Source organism: Hyperolius riggenbachi, chromosome 3, assembly GCF_040937935.1.
Source record: "Hyperolius riggenbachi isolate aHypRig1 chromosome 3, aHypRig1.pri, whole genome shotgun sequence".
Lineage (NCBI taxonomy): Eukaryota > Metazoa > Chordata > Amphibia > Anura > Hyperoliidae > Hyperolius > Hyperolius riggenbachi.
Window position 1 is genome coordinate 44,525,238 of NC_090648.1, and position 14,931 is coordinate 44,540,168.

A 14,931-nucleotide genomic window follows, 5' to 3' on the forward strand; every position below is an offset into this window, starting at 1 on the left:
ACTTAAAGGGGAACTTAAGAGAGAGGTATATGGAGGCTGCCATGTTTATTTCCTTTTAAGCAATACCAGTTGCCTGGCAGCCCTGCTGATCCTCTGCCTCTAATACTATTAGCCATAGCCCCTGAACAAACATGCAGCAGATCAGGTGTTTCAGACTTTAAAGTCAGATCTGACAAGACTAGCTGCATGCTTGTGTCTGGTGTTATTCAGATACTACTGCAGAGAAATAGACCAGCAGGGCTGCCAGGCAACTGGTATTGATTAAAAGGAAATAAATATGGCAGCCTCTGTATAACTCTTACTTCAGTTCCCCTATAAGCGGTAGACAGGTCATGCAGGGTACATAGATGGGTAAAACATTACTATGCATAACTACCGGTAATTGCCAGTCGTTATAGATGTGCAGCAATACATTACGCATATATTACGCAATGCATTACACATATAAGTAACGCACTAACGGTGACTTAAAGAGGCCCTGTAGTGACATATAGTAGAATGCAGAAAATTATTCAGGATACCAAATTTTACATGGATTACCCTGGTTACAGCATCAGAAACACTTCCTAGAGCTATATATTGCTGTATGTTGGTATATAACCCCGCCCTCCAAGTGATGTCACAGCCTAAGCTGTTTAGCTATACGGAATTCTCCTCCCAGAGCACACTGGGATACCAGGCATTATTTTACTGGCTTCGGAATTCTCAGAAACAAACATTCCGCCTTAAAGCACCTGCCAGGAGTAAAGATGTCACCGCCTGTTATAAATTTCAGAATGTAAATCAGGATGAGGAAAGAATTTACAATGGACAAGCACTGACTAAATAATCTATAAATGAATATTGTAAAAAAAAAAAAAAAATCTAATTTATTCATGATGTTATTTTCACTACAGTTCCTCTTTAACTAATATGTCTCAGTTAGTTGTGGTAGTACCTGTTGCATATGCAATACATTTGGGGTTACCCCCAGGGAGCTTAATGTTGTGATAATACCGTTAATGTCGTGATAATACCCTTATTATCACAGCATTAAACTCTCTGGCGGTAACCCTAAATCAGGCTTGGGGCATTAATACGCAGCTCGGAGCAGTAACCCCGAGCCTGACTCATGGTAGCCATCGGGGAGGTCTGTGTACAGTATAGCATGCAGCATGTGTTTCAACTCACCTCCCCTGGCAACCATTCTTCTTCCTGTCCTCAGAGGCTCTAGATTCCTCTGGTGAGATCACAGTTTGTCATGAGGACAGACAGCAATCTCACTAGAGGGTTACAGTGCCACACGGAGGATGGAGAGAGAATTGCAGCACTGGATCCCATGGAGGAGAGTCTGTGCAGGGGTTGCTACAGATCTCACTGTGGTGTGATTATTTCCCCGGTTTTAGGGTCTGAAAGTGTGCAAACAAACTGCACTGATTTTAGACCTTAAAATCTGGAAATAATCCTACCAAAAGGTAGGGTAACATGTGTATGCACTGCACTCCACTCATCATGTGGTAAAACTTTGTGTACGCAATTCTGGTTACTGCAGTTTAGTGAATGTACCCCACAGAAAAAAATCATTGAGCTGAAGTGACATTTGCCATTTTCATTTGCAATATAGACAGCCAAACTGGAAAGACGAAGTTCTCTTCAGTAAAAGTGGGTTCTTTCCAGTAAAAGCAGACTTTTTCTATAGCACTCAGAGGCATCAGACCACAGAAAGGAAGATTAGGGGTTTGTAAGGTAAGTGCCATCTTCTCCAAGGACCGTCTGTGCCTCAGCCTAGAAAGAGAACACAAAACATTCAAGAAAAGTAATCTAAAACTACATACACACACACGAGGTAAAAAATCTTTAGAAACGGCCAGGGAACACAGAATGGCCTCAATTCACGAAGATCATGCTGGAGATAATAAGGCAAGAGATAACTTACCTCCACACAGTGAGAAAGTTATTTTATCTCTTCATTCCTTAATTTACCTCCTCTGTAGTTAATTTACCTCCTCTGTAGTTAATTTACCTCCTCTGTAGTTAATTTACCTCCTCTGTAGTTATTTTCATACGCAGTTAATAAACAGCCTGTCTTTAACTCTGGAGTTATTTTAAGGATTGAAGAGTTAACTTAAAGACAGAAGAGTTAACTTTAGGTTTGCCTGAGGTAAAATGTTTCTTGAATACTACATGCCTTATCACCATGGTGATAACTATAGAAGAGTTATTAAAGACAGGAGATAAGCTTAGTGAATTGAGGCCATTGTCTAACTCTCTGTTATCAAAAAAAAGCATCAATGATGGGTAAATGAAACAACCAGACAAGTGTTTTCCAAAACAAGAGATCAGTCTTGACAGATCAGCTCTGCAATGGTCGTTATTATGTGTACAAATGTCTGCAGATAACGATCAGTCTGAAACACACTCATCTGTGGCCAGTCACAAATAGATTTCCCCAGACCTCTAACACTCCCCAAGTTATTATTATTATTTAGTATTTATATAGCACTGACATGTTCCACGGTGCTCTACAGAATATATTGTCTTGTCACTTAAAGGAGAACTGAAATAAGAGGTATACGGAGGCTGCCATATTTATTTCCTTTTAATCAATACCAGTTGCCTGGCAGCCCTGCTGGTCTAGTTCTCTGCAGTGGTATCTGAATAACACCAGAAACAAGCATGCAGCTAATCCTTCCTCCTCCCTCTCCCCAACTGTAAGTGAAGCCAAACTCTCCCCATTTACTCACAAATATTGTGTGCAGGAGCGTGTGTAATGTTTTCCTGCTACCAGGCGCTGCTTCACAGCAGAACACTCTCTGCTGCCATTCGTCGGCTCCCAATCATGTGACCTGCATAGGGTTCAGGAACCAAGGGGGCCCCGTGCTATCATTATTATAGGGGGCCCTATTTAGTCTAGTTACACCCCTGGACAGATCCTATTTTGTTTTGATAAAGATATGGAAAAGTTTTTTCTGGAGCAAAAAGTGGCGCTGTCGCCCAAAGCATTGAGTAGGACCTCTTATTTCAGCTAACAGTTTGGCCAAGAGGTCCACCGTTGCTCTGGTTTTCCATGAACACAAAAACCCAGGCCCGATATAATACTCACACTTGGCTTCTTTGATCATGTCTTCTTCATAGTCGTCGTCCTTCTTCCTGCAGGTTCCACAGATGACACCAAACAAGCCATTGAAGAGCTGTACGGCACACAGGATGACCTCGATGGAGCTGGCCGCAAGCATGATGGAGAAGAGGACAATGTTGAAACGCACCACATCAGGAGGATTGATACACTTATCCCAGGATTCCTTGTGGAAGATGTAACTTTCGTTGCTGTAAAAGAGGAGAGAACCATGGGAATTATAAGTATAGTATACATGCATTCATCATGTTTAGGTTTTTTAATGGTCAGAATTAGAGCGGCACTATAGAGGAGGTGGGGGAGCGGTGGTGACAGACACTCAGAGGTTAACAGCCTGCTAGCGACACGGGCCACGGTGCATGTCGCTAGCACAGCGGTTTTATTTATGGGGGTCAGCAGGGCGCAGGGGGGAGACTGGGGGGCACAGTACAGACACAGAGGCTGGTGATAGTTTGCAGAACCGCGTATGTCAAAAAAGGGCATCGGGAAAAAAGGGCGCGGGGTGTAAACGATAAGCACTAATAGCGTTTATAAAAATATTGGGCTGTATTTCGTTTAAAAATAATGTTTTACAAATTTATAAATCATTAATGTGTATGAAATTGGCAATTGTGAAAACGTTAATCTTCCCTGTGTCATGATCGCTGCTGCAGCAGGTATTGCTGGAAGTAGTAGTGCTGCAGCTCAGGCAGTTCTGATCTCTTTCCATGCAAGCTGCATAGCTTTGTCTGCCTTTCCCTGCTGTCAGCTTGTGACTGATTATCATTCACCTGTGTGGGAATCTGCATGTCTGCTCCCATTGGATGACCTCAGTATAAAGATCTGCTTCCTGCAGGACTCCTCGGGTTTTCATAGCTTCAGTTTAAGCCTGTCTTGCTGTTGCTTCAGCCCCCGATCGTGTTTCTTGTTCTAAAGATACTTTGCTGGTCTTTGCATCATATATTGGTTCATTGCCAATATATATGCATACCAGCACGTTTATTATTTTCCTTGTATTCGTGTTACGTTGATACATCAGTGTCGCTGATGTATACGTACACGAACTGTTTATATCCTGTGTGCAGTTAGTCAGCTTTCCAGCACGTTTTGGTAGGTTGCGCGTACCGTGATCACCCGTGCTGAGGTAGTTACCCTGTGGATTGCGTTCATCTCTGCAAAGAGATAACGAATCCTTCTGAATCCTGTTCTGTTACTGTTTGTGGATTGCGTTCATCTCTGCGAAGAGATAACGAATCCTTCTGAATCCTGTTCTGTTACCGTTTGTGGATTGCGTTCATCTCTGCGAAGAGATAGCGAATCCTTCTGAGTCCTGTTCCCTGTATTGCAGTCCTAGTCAGTGTTCCTGCTTATGTCATATATCGGTTCATTGCCGATATATACATATGTTAGTCAGACGTTACAAATAGTTTCATTGATAGCTGTAATTGTAATACGCTAGGAAAACATACTTATTGTATATTTGTCTGTGTTACGTTCATCTATCTTGATCCTGCTATTTCCTGACTATCCTGTCCTGTCTTTGTGAGGCACGCCATCGCTGCAACGCATTGTTGCCTCATTCCAGTCTGTCTTGTTGTGGACGCTTGCTGTCACTAAGTAGCGGCTAGCTAGCAAGCGTTCATTCTGTCTACCTGTCCTGATCTCCTCAGTTCTGGTTTATGCGCTCAGCGCTACTCTGCGCTGAGTCGTTATAGCGAAAGTATTGATTTGTGGCTGTCGGATCTGCACCGGCTCTGTGTGCCACAATTTCCTATTGGAGTCAGTCCTCCCCTCCACTATACTAGGGATAGCCTGTTTCCTTGTGCTAGTGTGTGTACCTCCTTCACGTCAGCTCATGCGTTGCATGCTGACTGTGGAGAATACACCACCAAGCCATACATTATGAAAACCCCATTACCAATCCCCACTGTGGGGGGGATTCCCAGAAAGTATGACACTGTTAATTATGGTTCCTGTTCCTTTAAGAAATTTGAAGAACTTAACTCTGAAACAGAAAATGAGTTTTTCTCTGAATGTGCCAGGTTCCTGGCCAATCCCGATCTCCAAGCGACTCCTGTTTCAACCTGGGCACTCCAGCTAAGTTATATTTTGTTTAAAGGGGAATTATTTCAGTGGGCATTTGATGTTCTCAATCATTCCGATTTGAAAGAGAGACTGCTGGAATTTCTAGCGTTTGTGATCCATAACTGGTTGCGCATAGATCCATTGCCTTTTCCTCTAAATGAACTCCTGGCAGCAGGCCAATCAGCTTCCCCTTCAATTGTTTGCAAAAATGATCAGCAAGCAGAGAGTGTTCCTGATAATTTTCCTGCAGCTTTGAATAAATCACCAAAGGCAGCAGGGCCTAAGGCAAAACGCAAACGTTCTAAGAAACGTGTCCGATCTGCAGAGTCGTTATCCTTAGCGACTGAGACCTATAATGAGATTCTGCCATTAACAGATAATGAAATGCAATTGTCTTTCAGGGGAGTTAAATGTACTTATGAAACTACTAATGAACTTTCCTCCCTGGCTAGGGAAAATAAAGATTTTTGTTTAAAAGAATTATCTGAGTATGATTATGAGGAGATATTACAGAGTATTGAACAAATCAACTTATTTGTGAACCAAGGGAAGTTTGCATACACTACAGTTCAACACTTGCTACAGGTATTGGAGATTCTTAAGAATAAGGAATCTGCCAATCACCTGCTAATTAACCCTATACATGTGCCTGCCACAATCATATCTGCAGACTGTGATCAACCTAAATGTTTCGCTGTTAAGTATGCATGGGATCCTCCATTCGAGAGGGGAGAGATGGAAGCCCTGGTCTGTGAATGGAAGAATGATTCAAGTTCATTTTGTCAATTTTACAGTGCAAAAAGTGAAATGGTATTGAATGCATGCATTAAGTCAGCCTATAACCTAATAGAGACTGGTGTGTGTAGGTATGACTGTGTGGCTCCTTTGATTGATGTGTGGGAACTGATTTTGGATGATTTTTATGTGACTCCGAATTCGCAAATTTGGCGTTCTGACCCGCCTGCTTCAGCACCTTTTGCTGATTCAGCAGGTGATTCGGAGCTCTTTTTGTGTGAAATTAAAGTTCCTGCAATTCCACCCTGTACCATGGATAACTCAGTGTTACTTCCCAGTAAAACAGAAGCCACTGATACATTCTTAACCTTGCCCTGCGCAAATTTCTCAGCAGAGAATCCAGAGGTCCTGCTGACTTCCGAGTCCAGTCTAGCCAGTACTCATGAGTCTTTGTTCAGTGAAACAGACACCAGAAAAATCTTGCCTGCCTCTGCAAACACTTCTGCAGAAATTACCTGTGTTAATAAAGTTCAACTCCTGTCTGATCCAGCAGATGCCAATAGATGCACTACATCAGTTTCCGAGTCCCAGCAATCCTGTCTAGAAACCTCAGAACCCCAGCATCTGAATTTTCCAATTTTACAAATGAATGGTGATTCAGATGCGCAAACATTGTGTCTTGATCTTCCTGTTTCTACACCTCGCTCTAGTTTCGTGAATAGCTCAGAGCATCTGCTATGTGAACCTGAAATCGCAGAATTATTACCTTGTTCAGAAAATGTTCCAGTAAATTTGCCCTGTATCGTGAATAGCTCAGAGCATCTGCTATGTGAACCTGAAATCGCAGAATTATTACCTTGTTCAGAAAATGTTCCAGTAAATTTGCCCTGTACCATGAATTGTGCAGTAGATCTCTCCTATGAAGCTCAGGTCACAGAATCCTTATGCTGTCCAGCAGGTGCTTCCATGGTTTTGCCCTGCAATATGGACTGTTCAGTGATCCTGTCCAGTGAAGCTGTGGTCGCAGAGTCTTATGCTTCACCCAGTACTTTGGATACTTCAAACCCTCTAGCAGAGGAGTCTGAGGCACTGCTTACCTTAGTTGGTGTTGCAGTAATATTCACTTGTCTAGCAGCTGTTTTGGAATTACAGTCTGCTCTAATAAAACTTGATGAATTTCTGCCCAGCGAAGCAGAAGCCATTGAAATATTGTCCTCGTCAGCAAGTGTGTTAGATACCTTGCCCTGTACACAGTCTGATTTAACCAATGTTGTTGAGTCCCTCTCCAGTGTTGTAACAGCCGAGGAACTCCAGCCCTGTCCTCTGAATGTTTCAAAAGTTTTGCCCTGTAACATGGATAATTCTGATTCTCTGGTCAAAATTATAAAAATCTCAGAATTTCAGTCCGGTCTAATGGGTGTTCCTGAAACCCAGCCCTGTATCCTGAAAGATTCTGGTTCTCTGGCCGCTGTGGCAGAGGTTCCAGAGTCCCCTTCCTGTCCAGGGAATTCCTCAGTTTTGCCTAGTCCAGTGGGGGCTGCTGCAATACTGACTTGTTCTGCAGCGCCTCATGAGCTCCAATCCAGTGTATTAGATGAGTCTCTGTCCAGTCCAGAGGTAGTTGTGGAGTCCCTATCTGGTTCAGTGCATACATCAGAAGATTTGTCCTGTCTTGTTAGTGCCCCTGAATCTGATTTGTTACTGACTTTGCTGGAATCAGCGACATCTAAGTCTGATCCTGCATTCTCGTGTAAAAGTCCAGTAGTTGCGAAGTCTAGTCATGATGATTTTTTTTTGGCCAGTCCTGGTTTTGGTCCTGTCTTGGCTGACCCTGAGGCTCACAGTTCCTTGACATGCCCAGAGGTTTCTCTTGTGCCAGTGTGCCCAGATGTTCTTTGTGTGCCAGAATGCCCAAGTGTGTCTAAGGTGTTAGCGTGCTCTGATGCTTCCTTAGTGGGAACATGTTCTGATGTTGCCAGTCTGCCTGCATGCCCAGAGATGGTTCTGGTCCCTGAAAGCCCTGATCTTGATGTTTGTCCTTGTGGCCCTGACTCGGGAATTGCCCTAGGTTCCATAGGGGTTCTTGATAGTTCTCCATGTGAGCCTAAGGGGCGTTCTGACCTATGGGGATCTCTTTGGAGCTTCAAGGTGTTCTGGGAGGTCTCTGAGAAAACTTGTCCTGGTGCCTTGGACTGGTTCAACAGTGGGTTTTGTGTTGGTAAAGACAGTCCCGGTGGGCATTGCAAAGGCTTTGGTGTTTTTGAACGGTTCCTGGAAGGCGGTGGGTATCGCTCAGGGAGTTTCGGAGGGCTTTCTTCTGGAAATCATGGTTCTGATGGGTGTCACACTGAGGCTTGTAGTACTGGTGGGCATGGTTCTGTACGTTCTGGTTCTGATGGGTCCAGTCTTGTGGGGACTGATTCTGGAATTTGGTCTTGCCGGGCTGTCCCGGTCATCATGAATTATCAGTCAGACTGTTTTGTTGGGAATTTCAGTTTTGAAAAGCGTCTGGAATCCGCTTTTAAGGGCGGGGGTACTGTCATGATCGCTGCTGCAGCAGGTATTGCTGGAAGTAGTAGTGCTGCAGCTCAGGCAGTTCTGATCTCTTTCCATGCAAGCTGCATAGCTTTGTCTGCCTTTCCCTGCTGTCAGCTTGTGACTGATTATCATTCACCTGTGTGGGAATCTGCATGTCTGCTCCCATTGGATGACCTCAGTATAAAGATCTGCTTCCTGCAGGACTCCTCGGGTTTTCATAGCTTCAGTTTAAGCCTGTCTTGCTGTTGCTTCAGCCCCCGATCGTGTTTCTTGTTCTAAAGATACTTTGCTGGTCTTTGCATCATATATTGGTTCATTGCCAATATATATGCATACCAGCACGTTTATTATTTTCCTTGTATTCGTGTTACGTTGATACATCAGTGTCGCTGATGTATACGTACACGAACTGTTTATATCCTGTGTGCAGTTAGTCAGCTTTCCAGCACGTTTTGGTAGGTTGCGCGTACCGTGATCACCCGTGCTGAGGTAGTTACCCTGCTCCTGGTTCTGGTTGTGGATTGCGTTCATCTCTGCAAAGAGATAACGAATCCTTCTGAATCCTGTTCTGTTACTGTTTGTGGATTGCGTTCATCTCTGCAAAGAGATAACGAATCCTTCTGAATCTTGTTCTGTTACCGTTTGTGGATTGCGTTCATCTCTGCGAAGACATAGCGAATCCTTCTGAGTCCTGTTCCCTGTATTGCAGTCCTAGTCAGTGTTCCTGCTTATGTCATATATCGGTTCATTGCCGATATATACATATGTTAGTCAGACGTTACAAATAGTTTCATTGATAGCTGTAATTGTAATACGCTAGGAAAACATACTTATTTTCCTATCCTGTCTGTGTTACGTTCATCTATCTTGATCCTGCTATTTCCTGACTATCCTGTCCTGTCTTTGTGAGGCACGCCATCGCTGCAACGCATTGCTGCCTCATTCCAGTCTGTCTTGTTGTGGACGCTTGCTGTCACTAAGTAGCGGCTAGCTAGCAAGCGTTCATTCTGTCTACCTGTCCTGATCTCCTCAGTTCTGGTTTATGCGCTCAGCGCTACTCTGCGCTGAGTCGTTATAGCGAAAGTATTGATTTGTGGCTGTCGGATCTGCTCCGGCTCTGTGCGCCACAATCTCCTATTGGAGTCAGTCCTCCCCTCCACTATACTAGGGATAGCCTGTTTCCTTGTGCTAGTGTGTGTACCTCCTCCACGTCAGCTCATGCGTTGCATGCTGACTGTGGAGAATACACCACCAAGCCTTACACCCTGTTTGAAAAGTGAAACTTATAATTACGTTTCTTAAAAAAAATGATAATATATGTTTAATCGTAATTGTATATTATTGTGAATAACCTTCATTTATTGTTTCTTCTTATAATAAAATCTGAAAATATTGTTTATAACGATGATATAAATATTACTAAGTTCGTAATAAGTGTTGTAAAACATTAGTAAGTATTACTAAAATTTTACTAAAACTATATCTAAGCCTACTCTCACACAGAACCCTCCCTGTACCTACCCTTAACCCCTAGACCCCTCTGGTGATGCCTAAACCTAAGACCCCCGTGGTGGTGCCTAAACCTAAGACCCCCCTGGTGGTGCCTAAACCTAAGACCCCCTGGTGGTGCCTAAAGGCCCATACACACGTCAGATTTCCGTGAACGACGGGTCATTTGAACGTCCCGTCGTTCAGTCGTTCGCCCGCTAAATCGGGCGTGTGTGCAGACTGTCGTTCGCTTGATAAGAGTGAGTTTGAGCGATCCGCCCGGCGGATCACTCAAACTCACTCTTATCAAGCGAACGTCAGTCTGTACACACGCCCGATTTAGCGGGCGAACGACTGAACTACGAGACGTTCAAACGACCTGTCGTTCACGGAAATCCGACGTGTGTATGAGCCTTAAACCTAAGACCCCTTGGTGGTGCCTAAACCTAAGACCCCCCTGGTGGTGCCTAAACCTAAGACCCCCCCTTAGTGATCGCTTTATTGTGTGGAGAATAATGTTTTACAAACAGTAAAGGATAAAATATATTACAATTTACGTTACGTTCTGATCGCTTTATTTTGTGAATAATAATGTTTTACAAACAGTAAGGGATAAAACTTTAAATAATGTTTTAGTTAAATAGGATAAATATGTTTAGTATTTTTATAAACGTTATTCGTCACGTGTGCATTTTTGTTAAACGTAAATCATCACAAGCAGTTATAAAACATTAAAAGTCTCCGGGCGACGCATGTAAAACGTTATACTCCGGCGCCATTAAACGATATTTATAATGGGAGTGAATGGTGGCGCCCCTTTTGTCCACTAGCTGCCTGCGCCATTTTTTCCTGTTTCCTGCAGAACCAGCCTCTGTGTCCTAATGGCATTCTTAAAACCCACCTCTTGGCCTCAATTCACTAAGCTTATCTCCTGTCTTTAATAACGTTTCTAGAGTGATCACCATGATGAGGCATGTCCTATTCAGGAAACATTTTACCTCAGGCAAACCTAAAGTTAACACTTCTGTCTTTAAGTTAACTCTTCAATCCTTAAAATAACTCCAGAGTTAAAGACAGGCTGTTTATTAACTGCGTGTGAAAATAACTACAGAGGAGGTAAATTAACTACAGAAGAGGTAACGTAAGGAATGAAGAGATAAGATAACTCTCTCACTGTGTGGAAGTACATTTTCTCTTGCTTTATTATCTCCAGCATGATCTTAGTGAATTGAGGCCAATGTGTATTCCTGGATTGAAGGAATAGATTGTTTTTCAACCAAAATGGAATTTTACTTTTACATGTGGGATTATACTCCTAAAACTAAAGGATGGTCACTAGGGATGGTCGGAAATTGGCATTTCCGCTTACACTGAAAATCCGCTTTCCACCATTGATGATTACCGCTATCGATTCCGCTTTCCGCTACCATTTTCCGCATTCCGATGTGGATTTTGGTGTAAATTTCCACTGACTGTAACACCGATTTTCTCAAAAACTACAAGGTCTTTTTGAAGAATGTTTTTCCTCTTGTTCCCACTCTTCTGAATAATGTACGCAGAAAATGTGGCGTTTCTAGCACCTACGGGGGCTGTGTTATTAGCCTCTAAAGTCGGCCATTAATTGTAATGTAAAATGCGGAAAATCTGCATTAGTGATATGCAGTAATTTTATGACAATCAGAAGACTCAGAAGGAATAAGCCAATCAGAGAATGGGGATTTAGGCAGAAATTTCCGCATTCTCTGATTGGCTTATTCATACTGAATCTTGTGATTGGCTTAAAATGACTGCATATCGGGTAATGCGGATTTTCCACATATTACATTACAGTCACATATTACATTACAGTCAATGGCTGCTGACTTTAGTATGTGCTAGGCCAGGCATGGGCAAACTTGGCCCTCCAACTGTTACAGAACTACAAGTCCCACAATGCATTGCAGGAGTCTGACAGTCATGACTCATAAAGGCAAATGCATTGTGGGACTTGTAGTTCCGTAACAGCTGGAGGGCCAAGTTTGCCCATGCCTGTGCTAGACACACCAAATTTTCAGGGTTTGTTAAGCAGAAGACTGGGAACAAAAGGACACTTTTTTTTTTTCAAAAAGACCTTATAGTTTTTGAGAAAATAGATGTTAACCACTTTAGCCTTCAGGCCTGGAACCCACTAGAGCGATTTTCTGAGCGTTTAGGGAGCGATTTAAACCACTAGCGATTTCCATAAACGCTCAGCTAATGCTAATGGATGGGCCAATTTCCACTGGAGCGATTGCAATTACCAAATCGCAAAACTCAGGACATGCAGCATTTTTCGCGTTTAGCATTAGTGATTAGCGTTAGTGTTTCTGCAATGTAAAGTATATAAACGCTGGCATAATCGCTCGTCCAAACCTGCACTGAGCGATTTTGCAAGCGTTTTTACATTACTGCACTGTAATGTAATTGAAAGGAGCAATCAGATTTAAAAACGCTAATCGCTACACAATCGCTGGCAAATTAATTACACTTTTTAAAATTGCTCCCGAAAACGCTCATGAAATCGCTTACAAACCGCTCATACAAAACGCTAGCGATTACGATTAGTGATAGCGATTTGTAGTGGGTTCCAGGCCTCATTGTTGTTTCACCTTATGCATCCGAGCAACTTTTACCTCCCATTCACTCGTCAAGAACTTTATCACTACTTATCACAATGAAATGATCTGTATCTTGTTTTTTCCCACCACCATTTAGGCTGTCCTTGGGTGGTACATTTTGCTAAGAATTATTTTTATAATTTTAACAGGAAGATTAAGAAAAAAATTGAAAAAAATAATTATTTCTCAGTTTTCAGCCATTATAGTTTTAACATAATACATGCTACCATAATTAAAACCCATGTATTTTATTTGCCCATTTGTACCGGTTATTACACTATTTAAATTATGTCCCTATCACAATGTATGGCACCGATATTTTATTTGGAAATAAAGGTGCATTTTTTTTAGTTTTACATCCATCACTTATTACAAGCCCATAATTTAAAAAATAACAGCAATATACCTTACTACATACATATTAAAACAAAAAAAAGGTTCAGTCCCTAAGGTAACTATTTATGTATTTTTTTTATTGTATATTTTTACTTATTTATTTATTTACAAAAAAAACATTGTGTAGCTATTGGGGAGTGTGAGAGGTAAGGGGCTATTTTTAAAAGTAAAAAAAAGTCATTATCTGGAAATTTTTATTTCCAGATGTAATTTTACTATTTGGCCACAAGATGTCCTCGCAGCTCACTTCCGTATGCATGGTATTCGTACGCAAAATGGAATTAATGCGTGGACGGAACAGAAGGGGCTTTGTGAAAGACGGATCTGATTCGTAGACGGCGTCGGTCTTTCATAGGGGGACTTAGATGAATGAATGAGAACCGTGTTACCATTCATTGATCTCCGGACTAACAGAAGATGGCGGGAGTGCGTGCAGGAGCGCGTGTGGGAGCACGCGGGGCCAGCGGCAGTTAGTGCAGCCTATCTGGAAGAGTATATCCAGATAGGATGAAGTGGGTAAAGTCAGCAGAAATTTCCGCGTTTTCTGCTGAAATTCGACTACTGCACTTGTATTACCCATTTCTGCATTTCGATGCAGAAATGCAATTTCCGAGCGGAAATGCGAAAATTGAAATTCCGCTGAATCCGCACAAGCATCCCTACTGGTCACCAGCAAATGTAATGATTGCTGGCTGAAGCTCTTTGTGCTCCTTTCTTCAATCTGCCCCCCCACCTCCTTTTTCTGCTGAAGTGAGCTGTTGTCAGGGTGATGTCTGTGTCTATTCAGCAGAGAGTACGGATGCATGCAGAGAGCTTCAGCCAGCAATTATTGCACTTGATGATCCATACATAAACACATTTCTAATGCTCTCTGCAGTGAAAATAAACATTTTTACACATAGGGAATTCTTTTTAAATGTTCTTTTAGGTAACTAAGAATACTCATGAAACTTTAGTTTTGGGAATATTATCCCACTTTAAACCTAATTCCAGGGTGAAAAAAAAAAATGTTTTGGAGAGTGTGATAACAGGTTAGAACCTCTTTTTTATTTCTATATCTGTCCTTTGTCTTCATCTACAGGAAAGTCCATCGCTTCCTGTCCACACAGGAAGTGCAGAAATCTTTCCTACGGGACACAGACGCAGCAGAGAACAAAACATTTCTGAAGAGTGGGGAGGAGTTAAGATCCCTGACTAATTTTATTACTTTTGTTATTGTCCATTATATCCACCCTGAGGACAACAAGCTTTCATATGAAAGCTGAGATACCTGCAAACTGGGCAACGTCTGCACTCTCTGCCTGCCTAGAGCCATCTGACTCTCAGGACTGGCTGCACAGAATCAGCACTCTTATATGAAGGTCAGACATCTTGTTTGTTCCTGTAACACCCTTACCTTCCAGCGGCAGGTCCCGCGGCGTCTTTGGCGTGGTCCGGGCGAGCGGCGGGACTTCGCAGCCGAAGTTCTCTGGCGGTGTCACCTACATCCCTCCAGCGGTGAGTTCAGGCCTGCATGCGACCAAACGCGTGCGCACGGCCGCCGATAAGCCTTATAGGCTTAGGAGGAGGAGCTGAGGTCAGCAGTGATGTCACTGTAGTAACAACACTAAGGGAGTGGCTTCTGGGGAATTGGGAATTGTATTTAAGGCCAGAACTTGCAGTCGCTCAGTGGCCTTGATACTAATCAGTTCGCTGGTTTCAGGTCTAGCTAGTAAGCCACTCTGAGATACATTGATATATTGTGTAGATGCACAATATAGAGTGGCTTGCAAAAGTATTCAGCCCCCTTGAAGTTTTCCACATTTTGTCACATTACTGCCACAAACATGAATCAATTTTATTGGAATTCCACGTGAAAGACCAATACAAAGTGGTGCACACGTGAGAAGTGGAATGAAAATCATACGATTCCAAACATTTTTTACAAATCAATAACTGCAAAGTGGGGTGTGCGTAATT

General features: G+C 42.7%; 1 protein-coding gene across 1 annotated transcript in view; it reads right to left on the minus strand.

The window, feature by feature from the left end:
• Positions 1 to 299: 299 nt before the first annotated feature.
• Positions 300 to 14,931, minus strand: part of LOC137562577 (transmembrane 4 L6 family member 5-like) — a 58,184-nt gene continuing 43,552 nt past the window's right edge. Inside the window, exons 4-5 of the mRNA XM_068274064.1 lie at positions 3,083 to 3,306; positions 300 to 1,764 (exon numbers count right to left, since the gene is read on the minus strand). Coding sequence (XP_068130165.1) covers positions 1,760 to 1,764; positions 3,083 to 3,306 — 229 coding nt within the window. The 3' untranslated portion in view covers positions 300 to 1,759. The remainder of the gene's footprint in view (positions 1,765 to 3,082; positions 3,307 to 14,931) is intronic.